Source organism: Myotis daubentonii, chromosome X (assembly GCF_963259705.1).
Source record: "Myotis daubentonii chromosome X, mMyoDau2.1, whole genome shotgun sequence".
In the NCBI taxonomy this organism is placed as follows: domain Eukaryota; kingdom Metazoa; phylum Chordata; class Mammalia; order Chiroptera; family Vespertilionidae; genus Myotis; species Myotis daubentonii.
In genome coordinates this window covers 127,168,387-127,180,444 of record NC_081861.1, presented here as the reverse complement: position 1 = coordinate 127,180,444, position 12,058 = coordinate 127,168,387, and the positions used below count along the sequence as shown (strand labels likewise).

Genomic DNA, 12,058 nt, shown 5'->3' with positions numbered 1-12,058 from the left:
TCAGAAGCTGTTTATCGCCCTGAAACTTAATGATTTTACCATGTTTTGGGAGAGAGTTTTTTAAAAGGGATACAATTGAACAGCAGTCATTCAGTAGTATTTCTATAGACATCATGGGTAGCATAATATGGGAATGTTTCTGGATAAGAAAGCAGGACATCTAGTTCTGACTGGATTACCAAACAGCTTTGTAAGGCTCCATTTGTTAGAAAAATGTAGGGGGTTGTTCAGGTTGACATACTATCTTAGAGGTAAGCGAGGGACAGAGGAGAAGGTAAGGAAACGTAAGAAGGAGAAAAAGAGAAAATAGACTGGAAGGAAGGAGAAGGAAACTATGAAAATAGAAACTGGCAGTATATCTTGGACTTTTTTAGGATCCAATGTGTACACATATTTGGCTCCAAACAACAAATTAATTCTTCAAAAATTATCAAATTAGTTTATATATGTATATATAACATGTAGAGCAAGTAAAAACAACAGCCTATTTATTGGATATTTTACTTTTCAAAGATTTTCTTCATGACATGTAGAAACATTGTTAGCGCTATTAATGCTCCAATTTCAGTGCTAATGTGAAATGGACTTTATTTTAAAAAAGATTCTAAAGAAATGTTTGAAAATGCAGCATTCACAACATTGAAAATCTGGCAGACTGATTCTGCAAAGAATTTGAATAGACATGACAAGAGGAGACCTTTCCTAAAACCTTCCCCTGTCCCCTCATTGGGCAGAATATATTGACCTACATCAACTCACCCAAATTCCCTCTGTAAAAGTGTAATTCTACTCCATGAGAATTTTGGAATCTTAGATGATCGTTTATAAAATTGTTTGCATACCTTGAAAGTAAACCATTAAATAAATACTGCCTTTTTTGGCGCTTTAATAATTTTACCATGTCTCATTCATCCTCAGACTTTCAAAGAAGTTAGCAAAATATACTGTTTCAGTATATATAATAAAAAGCCATAAGGTTGGCACATTTTCTGAAGAACACATAGTAACTGTGAAATTTAACTAGGCAAGGAGGGAAGTGAAAAAGACATATGGTGACTGAGAGGTGAAGGTGGGAAGAAGTGTGATTAGAGGAAGGATCATTGGACTTGGAGTGCTGTAGGGGTATGCACAAAATATAGAAGGTGGTAGTTGGAAAATTGGACACTGGAAGAGATTTTAGCCATTGAAGATGACAAGATTAAGCATATGACTACAAGAATGCATAGAGGAGGTTGGGGGTTAATGGGGAGGATGAGGTCACATTTGTAATACCTTAACTAATAATAATAATAATAATAAAAAGAATGCATAGAGGAGAAACCCTCAGGAAAATGTGAGGGTTAGAAGCTGAATATTGAAGTCACCAAGAATTAAGGCAGAAGTGGTATTTGAGTGCCTGAGTTTGAACCCTGGTACAACATACTTACCAGCTGTGTCCTTGGGCAAGTTACATAACCTGTTTCGGTCTCTTCATCTAGTAAAATGAGAATAATGATAGTATAGTTTTCATAATTATGAGGATTAAAGACGTATTTATAAAACCTTTAGACAGTATGTGACATATGATAAGTGATATATGTGTTAATATTATTATAATGATTGTCATAATCATCATTGTTACTATCCAGTCCTGTGTGAACTTTTGCTTTATATTCATTCAGAATTTATTAAGCAACTATTGTAAGCCACGCATTGTGCTAGGCATCCTTTTTAAACTTTTATATATTTTTGGCTCTTTTGTGCTTCAGGATTTCAAGTTGATCAAAAATAATGCACTGCAGCCTCACCAAAAATTATCCTTGAAGTCTATGCCATGAGTTCTGCTTACTTAAGTAAAATGTTGTGTAATAAGAATACAAACTTAAAGGGAAATGGGACAGGCCAAAGCACTGAATACTTGGATCTGGAAACTAGAATTACTTATTCACAATTCAAAAAGACGAGATGCTTGGGGAAGACCCAGGTATAAGAGAATCTAGATATATTGCTGAAGCTTGGTGGTATCAAAATGTATGGCATTGGGAGCTAGGAGGCAGTGAAGGTAGGAAGTTAGCATTGTGGTGTTCCAACATGAAACAATGGGTTCATGTCCTGGCAGGGCAGGTTAAACACAAGGGACTACTATCTTGGAGATTGACTATCAATATATAGACATGTGGGCGTTGGAGAATTAGATAGAGATCAAATTACTGAAAATAAAGTAAAATCACTGAAATAATGATCCTCTTTGTAAAGGACCACCCTCAAAGTCTGGGGCTCCTAAGAGAGCAAACCTAGGCTAGTCTTTATTGTTTACAAAACGTAGCTTATGTTTGAATTATCACCTGGCCAATTGCCACAGGCAGTTTCACCTTCTGGCTCAAAACACACACATTTTTCATCTACACAAATGCCAACCATAATGTTGCATATGAGTGAGTGTGTTTTGCAGACTGTAGCTAAAAATCAGTGTAAGTTTAAGCAGACATGGGGAAGAAAAACAATGTGATGTGAATTTTGTTCTCTGTGTTTAGGCAAGCTACGACCTATATCTATGCCAGTGGAATATAATTGGGTGGGGGACTATGAAGATCCAAATAAGATGAAGAGAGATAGTAGAAGAGGTAAGTGTTCTAGAATTTCAGTGTAGGCTGAGTTGTTGGAACAAAAAGCAAATTTAAATGTTTTTAAATAGGATCTTATGGCTTCAGTAGAAAAGCTTTCATTCTTTCATTGACTCAGTGACCCAAACCAATTCAGACCGACATTTGACAATCTTGACCTATTATTAAGTAGATATCTTCTGTGAATGCCTCCTGAGGGATTCAGGGTAGATAAGTACAGTGTAAAAATTAATAGCTCATTGTTATTTGAAAGTTAATACTTGGAAAACAAGGTCAGAAGTGTGAAACTGCATAAAAGTTTAGTAAATAGAGTTTGTGATCAGTCCCCATTGGTCTGCAATGAAACCTCACCACTTTTATATTAATACAGCCTTAAAATGAAGCACATGGATAAAAGCTATTGGAAACTCAACCAGTGACTCTAGTGAAAACTATATAGAAATGGGAAAAAAACTGCTTTGCTTTTTTTTCTCTTCTGTTTGCTGTTCAGGGTTATCTTCTTACTTGGGGGTGGGCTACACTTGAAGTATCTACCAAAAGTAAGTTTTTATGTTCACTTATCCTGCTATTGAGTTGGGTAGTAAAGAGAACAACAGAAAGTCTCACTAGTAAGTGGGATTCGACCAAGTACACGTATGGTGGGCCCAGTGGATCATGTTGCTACTTCCACTTTCTGAAATCGAGAGCCATTAAGTTGCAGATGAAAAAGAATACAAATCCAAACAAAGCAAAAATGATTTATAAAACCTAAGCTCACTAAGCTTTCATCACAATATGTTTAACCCATTTGTCTGTTATTTCCAGCCAATATACAGAATTTATTTCATTACTACACAGATGCACAGACCACACAGGGATAAGCAAACATGAATACCTGCTTCATTAGTCTTCTTAACGCTTGTTTTATGGAGCAGGCATTTTTGAAAATGGGACAGGGACATTGACAAATTTCTTTGCATCTATATACTCATTCCATTTTCTAAACTTCAGTTTCTAACCTAATTTGTTTTATAGAAGTAATCAAGAAAAACATAAAAAGAGAAATGCTTATCACATGCCATCTCTGGGTCACTCTTTTGGAACTTCATATGATAGTGACAACTTGGGGGGTAAAAAGCCTTATGAAATACTAAGTGCTGGCTATCAATTTAAGCACTGATTTTTATAAACTAAGTTTCCTGACTATTGGTTCTTAATGTGGGCTTTAACTTCTCCAATGATGCTATCTAGCCTGCCATAGGTTGGTGTTTGTCATCAGCTTTTAGCACAATTCCCCTGGGGGAGCTTGTTAAAATATGTATGAGGCACACACCCAGAACTTCTGCTTCAGGTTCGGCAGGTGCTTCTGATACAGTTGGTCCAGAGATGAAAGTTGGAGATATAATATATAAGCTATTTATTATTGTCCTATGATCCCAAATAATTAAGGTTTTCTATATTTCCACTACATAGGTATTTTATAAATTAAATCAAGTTACATTTCTAAAATGGAATCTAATAGCACAATTAGGAAAGAATGATAAATTTGGAATATTTGCATATTTATATTAGTGTATTTATCTCTTTTATATAGAAAACTCTCTACTCCGATATATGAGCAATGAAAAAATTGCTCAAGAAGAATATATGTTTCAGAGAAACAGCAAAAAAGACACAGGGAAGAAGTCTAAAAAGAAGAGTGATAAGAGTAATAGCCCGACCCACTATTCATTGCTACCTAGTTTGCAAATGGATACATTGAGACAAGACATCATGGGCACCCCTGTGCCAGAGGCCACACTGTACCACGTAAGTAAAATTTCAGACTCTATAATACAGCTTTTATTCGGAGATTCTTTTGGCTGAATTCCAAATTATTTATTTTTATCCTGTTGCTAGATTTTCACAAAAGATCTTAAGTTTAGAGTTTAAGCCCTTAAAGAAAACACAATGGCTTATTGACTTGTTCTTCAGTTCATATGTTGTAGCAAATTAGATTTTTAATGAAATAACATAATATGCACAGAATTGATAGAGAGTAATCATTAGCTGATTAAGCATCACTATAATAATGCGCAGTAAATAGGTACCTGTAGAATTCAACATTGAAGATAGAATTTTTAATATATTTGTGATTTTATTTAAAAATGAGCACCTACTAGACCAACATAGTACTCAAGGTAAAAATGGGAAGACATAGCACATTATCATATGGAGAGAAAAGCTCCAAGAGTCTTAAAGTAATTTGACTATTGTAATGGGTGGATGCAAGCAGTACTGGAGGGATATGGGAGAAGAAGGGCCTTGCCTTCTAAGGAAGTGAGAAAACGCTTTACAATAGGGAACATTTGGATGATGGGTGAAAGATGTGTAGCAGTATCGTGGGAAGGCATATGGAGTTGTGCCACAAATGTATGCAAATATGGTATATCCTAGGGACTTCATATGGCTAAGAATTAGTGGTCCATTAAAAACTGAGGTGAAAGCATGTGAGTTAGGGGCAGTAGATGAGCCTAGAGATGTAGGTCAGCTTAGATCAGGAATTTTATGATAAAGTACTTAGGCTCTTTCCAGCCGTGATAAAGAGCTATTGCAGAATTTTGAGCTGGGGACTTGCATGATGAGATTGGCCGGTTTATCTATATGGTGCAGAGTATTGATCAAGAGTATGAAGCTAGAGGCAGAGTCATTAAGCCAGGCCAGAGGATGATGAGAAACTAGGACAATGGCAATATAGAGGCTGAGAATATTGTTAACCAGAACATTAAATCACAAAATCAAGCCATTTTATATCACTTTGGTTAAAAGGGAGTTTGTTATGCCAGTTGAACTATAGCTCCTTATTAGGAGTCCTTGAAAAACATGGACTACACTTTTTAAGTAATTTGAATAACTGTGCTTAATGCTCAGTGTATCACAAATTTTTAATCTGGCACTTCTGTAACAGGTATACCATTTAGGTATACAAAGTGTGAAAGATTTAATAACATACTTGAGTTGATTTTCTGAGTTAATTTTTAAAATCATCTACTTATTCTGTAGCTCTCTCATAAAACTAAAGTGTAGAAAACTATTTTCATTTCTTTGGGTTGAAGTAGGAGTGTACTTCACATTCCTACGTGCTCATTCTCTAACCTCCCCTGGCCCCAGTTAAATACCCCCAAGCTCTTCCTCTCAAAGAGAATAGTGCCCACATCAAAACCTGCTCTTTTGAATGACTGACAAATCCAATGATTTTCCACAGATATTTGCAATCAGTCTGAAATCAATATTTGTAGCTGTATGAAAGGGGGCACTCTTGCTATCACTGGTCAGAAATGCTGTCTAAACACTGAGTCCCCTCTAAAATCTGGTGTTCCTGTCACAAGTAATAGCCTGAACGAAATCTAAAGATAAGAGGCAGCTGGCCTGTTTGAAAGGGAAGTTGGTAGTGAGAGATGGGTCTGGAGAGGGAAGAAAAGGCCACTTTTCCCAGAGTGTAGAAACTATTTAAGTTTGTATTTATCCTAAGAGGAGTGTTAAACCATTGAAGGTGCATTTAAACACTCAGCCTGCACCTCCCTGTCATGCACATCTGAACAGGAGTATTCTGTGTGAGGAAGAAAAGAGAGAGGAGTCTTGTGGATTTTGAGTTATTAAAATATGAAAGATAGTAAAAGGTGAGTCAAACTGGTAATCAGAAAGATTGGGAGTATTGTCTAGGAGTATAAATTGTTATAGCCTTCCTGAAGAGCATTATACATTACACGTATCAAGAACCTCAAATGGTAACTTCACTTCTACAATTTTATTCCTGGAAAGAAATCATAGCATCTACTTTTGCCTCCTACTTTAATTAATGTGTCCCAAATCTGTAATGTGGTAATTCGGAGATATTTATCCAAACTGATTCTTGACAGAGGGACAGCGCAGAGTAAGGAATATTATTAACGATGTGTGAAGTCCTCCCATGTAATACTGACCCGCTAATCCCAGAGCAGAAGGCTGGACATTTTCTAACTCTATTCTCTGGTTTAAAGAAGCTAAAGATGAACACAGACAACAGGGGGGTGAGATCATGAGTCGGGGGGTGGAGGGTAACGTGGGGATAAGGACACATATGTAATAACTTAATAAAGAAATTTTTTAAAAAAGAAGAAGCTAAAGAATTGTTAGCCCCAAAGTGCATGTTAGATGTCTATAACCAGTGTTCAAAGAGAGAACATTGTTTTGTGGGTTTTTTACTAGACTCTCAGTTCCCTTGAGGACCTTACCTTCACTTGTTTAGTACTTTCCAAGTTTTCAAGGGAGTTTCCATATTTATTGTGTCTTTTGAATCTCACAACAACTATATTTGCAAATGACAAAACTCAAAGGGGTTAAGTTATTTACCCAAAGCTGTGTTAAAAAAAAAAAAAGGAAGAGTAAGGAGTATAACCCAAGTCACCTACCCCAGTGATCTTTCCATAGTCTACCCTGGAACAATATGAATGGTAGGCATTCCAGACACAAATGAATTTGTGCTTTAGTGACTGAGTGAAGTTTGAAAATGTATTAGCCCTAGCCAGTTTTGCTCAGTGGATAGAGCATCAGCCTGTGGAGCAAAGGGCCCTAGGTTTGATTCTGGTCAAGGCTCCTCCCCAGCCTGGACCCTGGTCAGGGTACATGTAGGAGGCAACCAGTTGATGTATTTCTCTCACATTGACGTTTCTTTCTGTCTTTCCCTCTCTCTTCCTCTCTCTCTCAAAAGATCAATGGAAAAATATCCTCAGGTGAGGATTAAAAAAACAGTTTTTAAAAAGTATGACTTTAAGAAACATGAGCCTTCATAGATTTATTTAAATAACATCTTCAGTACCTAGATTGATTTCTACCCAGAGTTTTTATGAATTTTTGAAAAACATACAGAACTGCTTCTGTTATGAAGCACAAGTAGTTATTCAGCATCTATTGCTGAGACTAGAGTATTATAATGAAAATTTCCTTGACCTTAGAAGCCAAACAATGTACACTTAAATGATTGCTTCTTATATTTCACAGGAATTCTTGTTTTATTTTTTTCCATCTGTTTATACACGCTTATTTAAAAGTGAAAAGACTTATGTTAAATTTTCTGAAGCACAAGATCACTATCATCAATATGTAATCCAGTCACTTTCGTGATGAATACCTAATCTTTATTCTTACCAATTATTTCTTTGGATAACTCAGCCATTTTTAATAGAATAGGACTTAAATGGAAGAGAACAATTAAGATTTGAGTACTGAGTTTCACTGCGGTAATAATAGCTCCATGTTGTCTGAGTTGAAATGAGTTCAAATTTAGTTTAATTTAATAGCAGGATTATATCAGCATTAAGTATCCTTGAACAATTTGCTAAAGGTGTGTGTGTGTGTGTGTGTGTGTGTGTGTGTGTATGTATGTGTGGTGTTCCTTATAAACAGACCTAGATTATAATCCCTATTGGTCTATTTTGGAAGCAACCCCATAAAAATACACAAAGCAACAGAAATACAGTTTGGCTTTAGTGTTTGGCTCATTCCTCTTAACAATTAGTGCAGAAATGTTCATATAATAATAACGAGGATTTAGAAGTTTATGATATTATAAAATACACAATTTTATTTTATTAATTCCATATACTTGTAATTTCAGGGTTTTTTTCCCGTAAACGTACTTAAAAGTGAATCCTTCCCTGTGCTCTAACCATCCTGGTCACCCACCAGTCTTTGCCACCTCTTTCCTTTGGACATGCTATTCCCTCTACTGAGAATGCTTTTACTGCTTTGTCCCCCCTGGCCTGGTTTCTATATAATCCTACAGTTGCAGAGAGACTTGCCCTGACCACTACTCCCTAAACTAAATCAATTTCTCCTGGTATAATCTTAGCAACCTGCATATTTTCTTCAAAACCTTTCTTATGCATCGTAATTATATATTTATTTATGTGATCATCTTAATGTCTTAAAACCTTAATGTCTTTCTCCCCTGAACTTGGTAGGTAGGGCTTATCCATGTCCATGAAAGGAATAGAGAGCTTCTACATTTTGTTCAGCTCTTTATTTCAACATCTAGAATAGGGCTAGTACCTTATAAGCGTTCAATAAAATGTGACGGATACATGATTGAACAAGTGAGTGAATGTGACGGGAACTTCAATGTCTTTCTCAGTGTATGTCAGTTGAGGTCCTCAGCCTGCATACAGAGCCACTTCCATGTCCTAGGTCAACCGTCCCCAGTTAAAGTAGGCCTTTAATTGAAGTGTATTCATAGTAGGAATTGCCAGGAACTTATTATCATAGGCTCATGTCCAATGTGCCTGGGGAGATCCCTAGGGCTCTGAATGTCTTATCATGTTTGTCTAGTTCATATGACTAAATTCTTCTTTGTTTTATTGAATAATATTCCAATTCACTCCGATTGGAACCCCGCTCTTATTGGCCTGTCCTGCAAGGAGCATCTAGCTGATTTATTGCTACCAGAGACAGATAATATGGAGCCTATCTCTGGCTACCCATCTTTTGAAAAGAGTATTGGAAGCACTTAGTAACTTACACTCACCATGTTGGGCTCCCTATTAAAGCCGGTCCCAGTCTGCACCTTTGATCAGGGTGATTTACAAGGTTCCTCTGTCCCACAGATGCCACCAGTGCAACAGGATTAACTCCCCTTCAGCCCCTGCTCCATCCCCTCCACTCCAGCTCAGAGCTTGAATTCCAGCTCCTTCTTACTTTCTTCCTATCAATGCCTTCTAATTATGGAGGTCGCAATGTGTCTATCAGCCAGATATTATGTTATGGTATTTTTCAAACGAGTATAACTTTATTTTACATACTCAGAGATTCTCTGTCTGAAAATGTGGGAATTGTTAGCTGAAGGGCCCACCTTGTCTGACCTGAGAGCACATGAAGAAAAGGTAGACAGCAGTGTGTGTGTGAGTGTGTGTGTCGGGGTGGGGGGGAGCGTGTATGTGTGTATGTAATTCAGATGTGGTGGTGAAAGCCTTGAGATAAAGAATTATTAGATTCAGCACCTTTTTTCTACTATAATATACACATGACAACTTGCTGCACATTAAAGCTGCTAAACTAAATCGATAAGCAAAATAATTTATTTTAAATCTCATCATATAAATTCAATTTATATGATGAGATGCCAGAACAAGTAAATTTTGATTATGAATCCTGGCAAGATGCACGTGTACTTTCATAAACTGAATAATGTGACTTTAGATGGCTTATTTAAAACAGATTTTGAGTAGGTGTTTAAAAATCTGGATAATTCTTTTCATAACATTTCAGCATTTGTGAGGCTTGTCTTAGGTATTTAGGATATAACTACAGATATTCACTTATTTTACTTCTGATAAGTACTTTTAGCCATTTTCATCAACTTGTGGAGGGATTTTTGGTGGAACTCCTGGAAGAAGGAGGGGGAAAACTGTTTAAAGACATTTTATTTGTTAATTTATCAAGTAAATAAATATTATAAAACAGATACTATTCTAAGTAATTTACAAATTTTAACTAATTTAATCCTTATAATAGCCCTATAAGAAAGGTGCTGGTTCTATACCCATTTTAAAGATTAGGAAGCTGAAGCACATAGGTTAACTAAATAGTAAGTGGTAGAGCTGGGATTTGAAAATTGGCTTTCTGCCTTCTGGTCAGCACACTATATTGCACCTCAAAAAATAGCATAATTTAGTAGAAACCCAACAATGATTCTAGTAGTCTCAACCATGGGTAAAGCCCAGTCTACATGTGGAATATATATTGACTAATAATAATATTGCCACTGTCACTGCTAATAATGGCCAACATTTACCAATTGTGTACTAAGTTTCTATGATAAGAACTTACATACATTATCTCATCAAATGTTCATATTGACCCTTGTGAAGTTGCTACTATAATATTTATTTTGCAGAACTGAAACAGAGCTTACCTTACTCATGGTCACACAGCTCGAAAGTAGCATACATGAAAGATGAGTCTAAGCAATCTGGCTCCAAAATTCACATTTTTAGATGAATAAAGCCATTTTTGTTCTTAAGGGTGTTACCATCTATTAGAAAAGACAGAGCCATTACTATCACAAAGATGAAAAATATGTTATGTTTCCAGCATATAAGCATTTGTATTTAAATTTATCTGCAGTAATAAACTTCAGTTTGTCTAATAGATACATTGTGTCAGCATAATGAAACTAAAACAAAAGAACAGTTAATCTTAGTGGTAGAAAGCCATCTCTGAGCTAACAACCACTTTCTCCATATTTTGACTACATTAACCTAGATGACAGTCATAGAACAATATGATTTGATCTTTCTCCTCACCACCGAGCATATAGATGTTAGACATTCATTCTAAATACTATTGTATTCGTATTTGTATGTATTCTCTCTGATTTCTATGGGTGACTTGATTCATTCTAGAGTGCTAATGCCAACGTCACAGTAGCACTGGCAAAGCCCTATATGCGAATACCCTGGACTGTGAAAAGTGTTTCTCACTGGGCCACTTCACTAGAGCAGTGATTCTCAAAGTAAGGGCTATCTTGGGCTAAAGGCTCCTGGTGGCTGAGTCTGATGCAGGAATAAGAGGTGTTATCATTACAAACCCCATAGATGTTAAAAAAATAAGTCAATACTAAGAGCAATTCTGTGCATATAATTTTTTTAATATATTTTCATTGATTTCAGAGAGGGAGAGGGAGAAATAGAGATAGAAACGTCAGTGATGAGAGAGAATCATTGATTGGCACACCCCACACTGGGGATTGAGCCCCCAACCCTGGCATGTGTCCTTGCCTGGAATTGAACCCAGAACTCTTCAGTCCACAGGCCAACACTATCCACTGAGCCAAACTGGCAAGGACTATACACATAAGTTTAACAGTTTAAAAAAACAATTCCTCAAAATCCACAATCTACCAAAACTCTCTGAAGGTCAAGTAGATTATCTAAGTAGTCCTATAACAACTAAAGGAATGTAATCATTAAAAGGCTTCTAAAAAATAAGTATAAAAATACTGAAAAAACAAGCATACCTATAGTACCAATGCTATTATATTGGTTGAGTGCAGAAGTAATGCATTTGGCTTTTATTATTTTGTTTTGTGGTGCTTTTAAAATGTTGGCAGCCTGAAAAATATTTGATGTATAGGACTCCTAAGAGACTGATTAAATTCATAAATTGTATTAATTGTGAAAATATTGTTTCAACATTTGAAAACTCTTGTTTTATAACTTTTTGAAGTTTAATAAATTAAGCATTATATAATCAAAATAAAAATATTCACTAATACACTGTCACTTTTGCGAGAGATTTTTGCTCACACTGTATAAAACAGATTATTGATAAACTGAAGCCAGTCCTTTCCATTTCATGTTTGAACAAATGTGTCTCATTCTGCTAGTTTCTGTTCAAATAATGGCTGTCAGGAAGCAAAACACAAAATCTGGTTTCATTAGTGATGCATCATACAAAACAGG

The 12,058-nt window shown here is 36.0% G+C and overlaps 1 protein-coding gene across 5 annotated transcripts in view; it reads left to right on the top strand.

Annotated features, from left to right (window-relative positions):
• CNKSR2 (connector enhancer of kinase suppressor of Ras 2) overlaps positions 1 to 12,058 on the top strand; it is a 253,732-nt gene that overhangs the window by 161,791 nt on the left and 79,883 nt on the right. For 3 of the 5 annotated variants that reach the window (XM_059680456.1, XM_059680454.1, XM_059680458.1), the window contains 2 exons: positions 2,514 to 2,603; positions 4,177 to 4,391. In XM_059680456.1, coding sequence (XP_059536439.1) covers positions 2,514 to 2,603; positions 4,177 to 4,391 — 305 coding nt within the window. The remainder of the gene's footprint in view (positions 1 to 2,513; positions 2,604 to 4,176; positions 4,392 to 12,058) is intronic. The other 2 variants (XM_059680455.1, XM_059680457.1) reach the window with 1 other exon arrangement.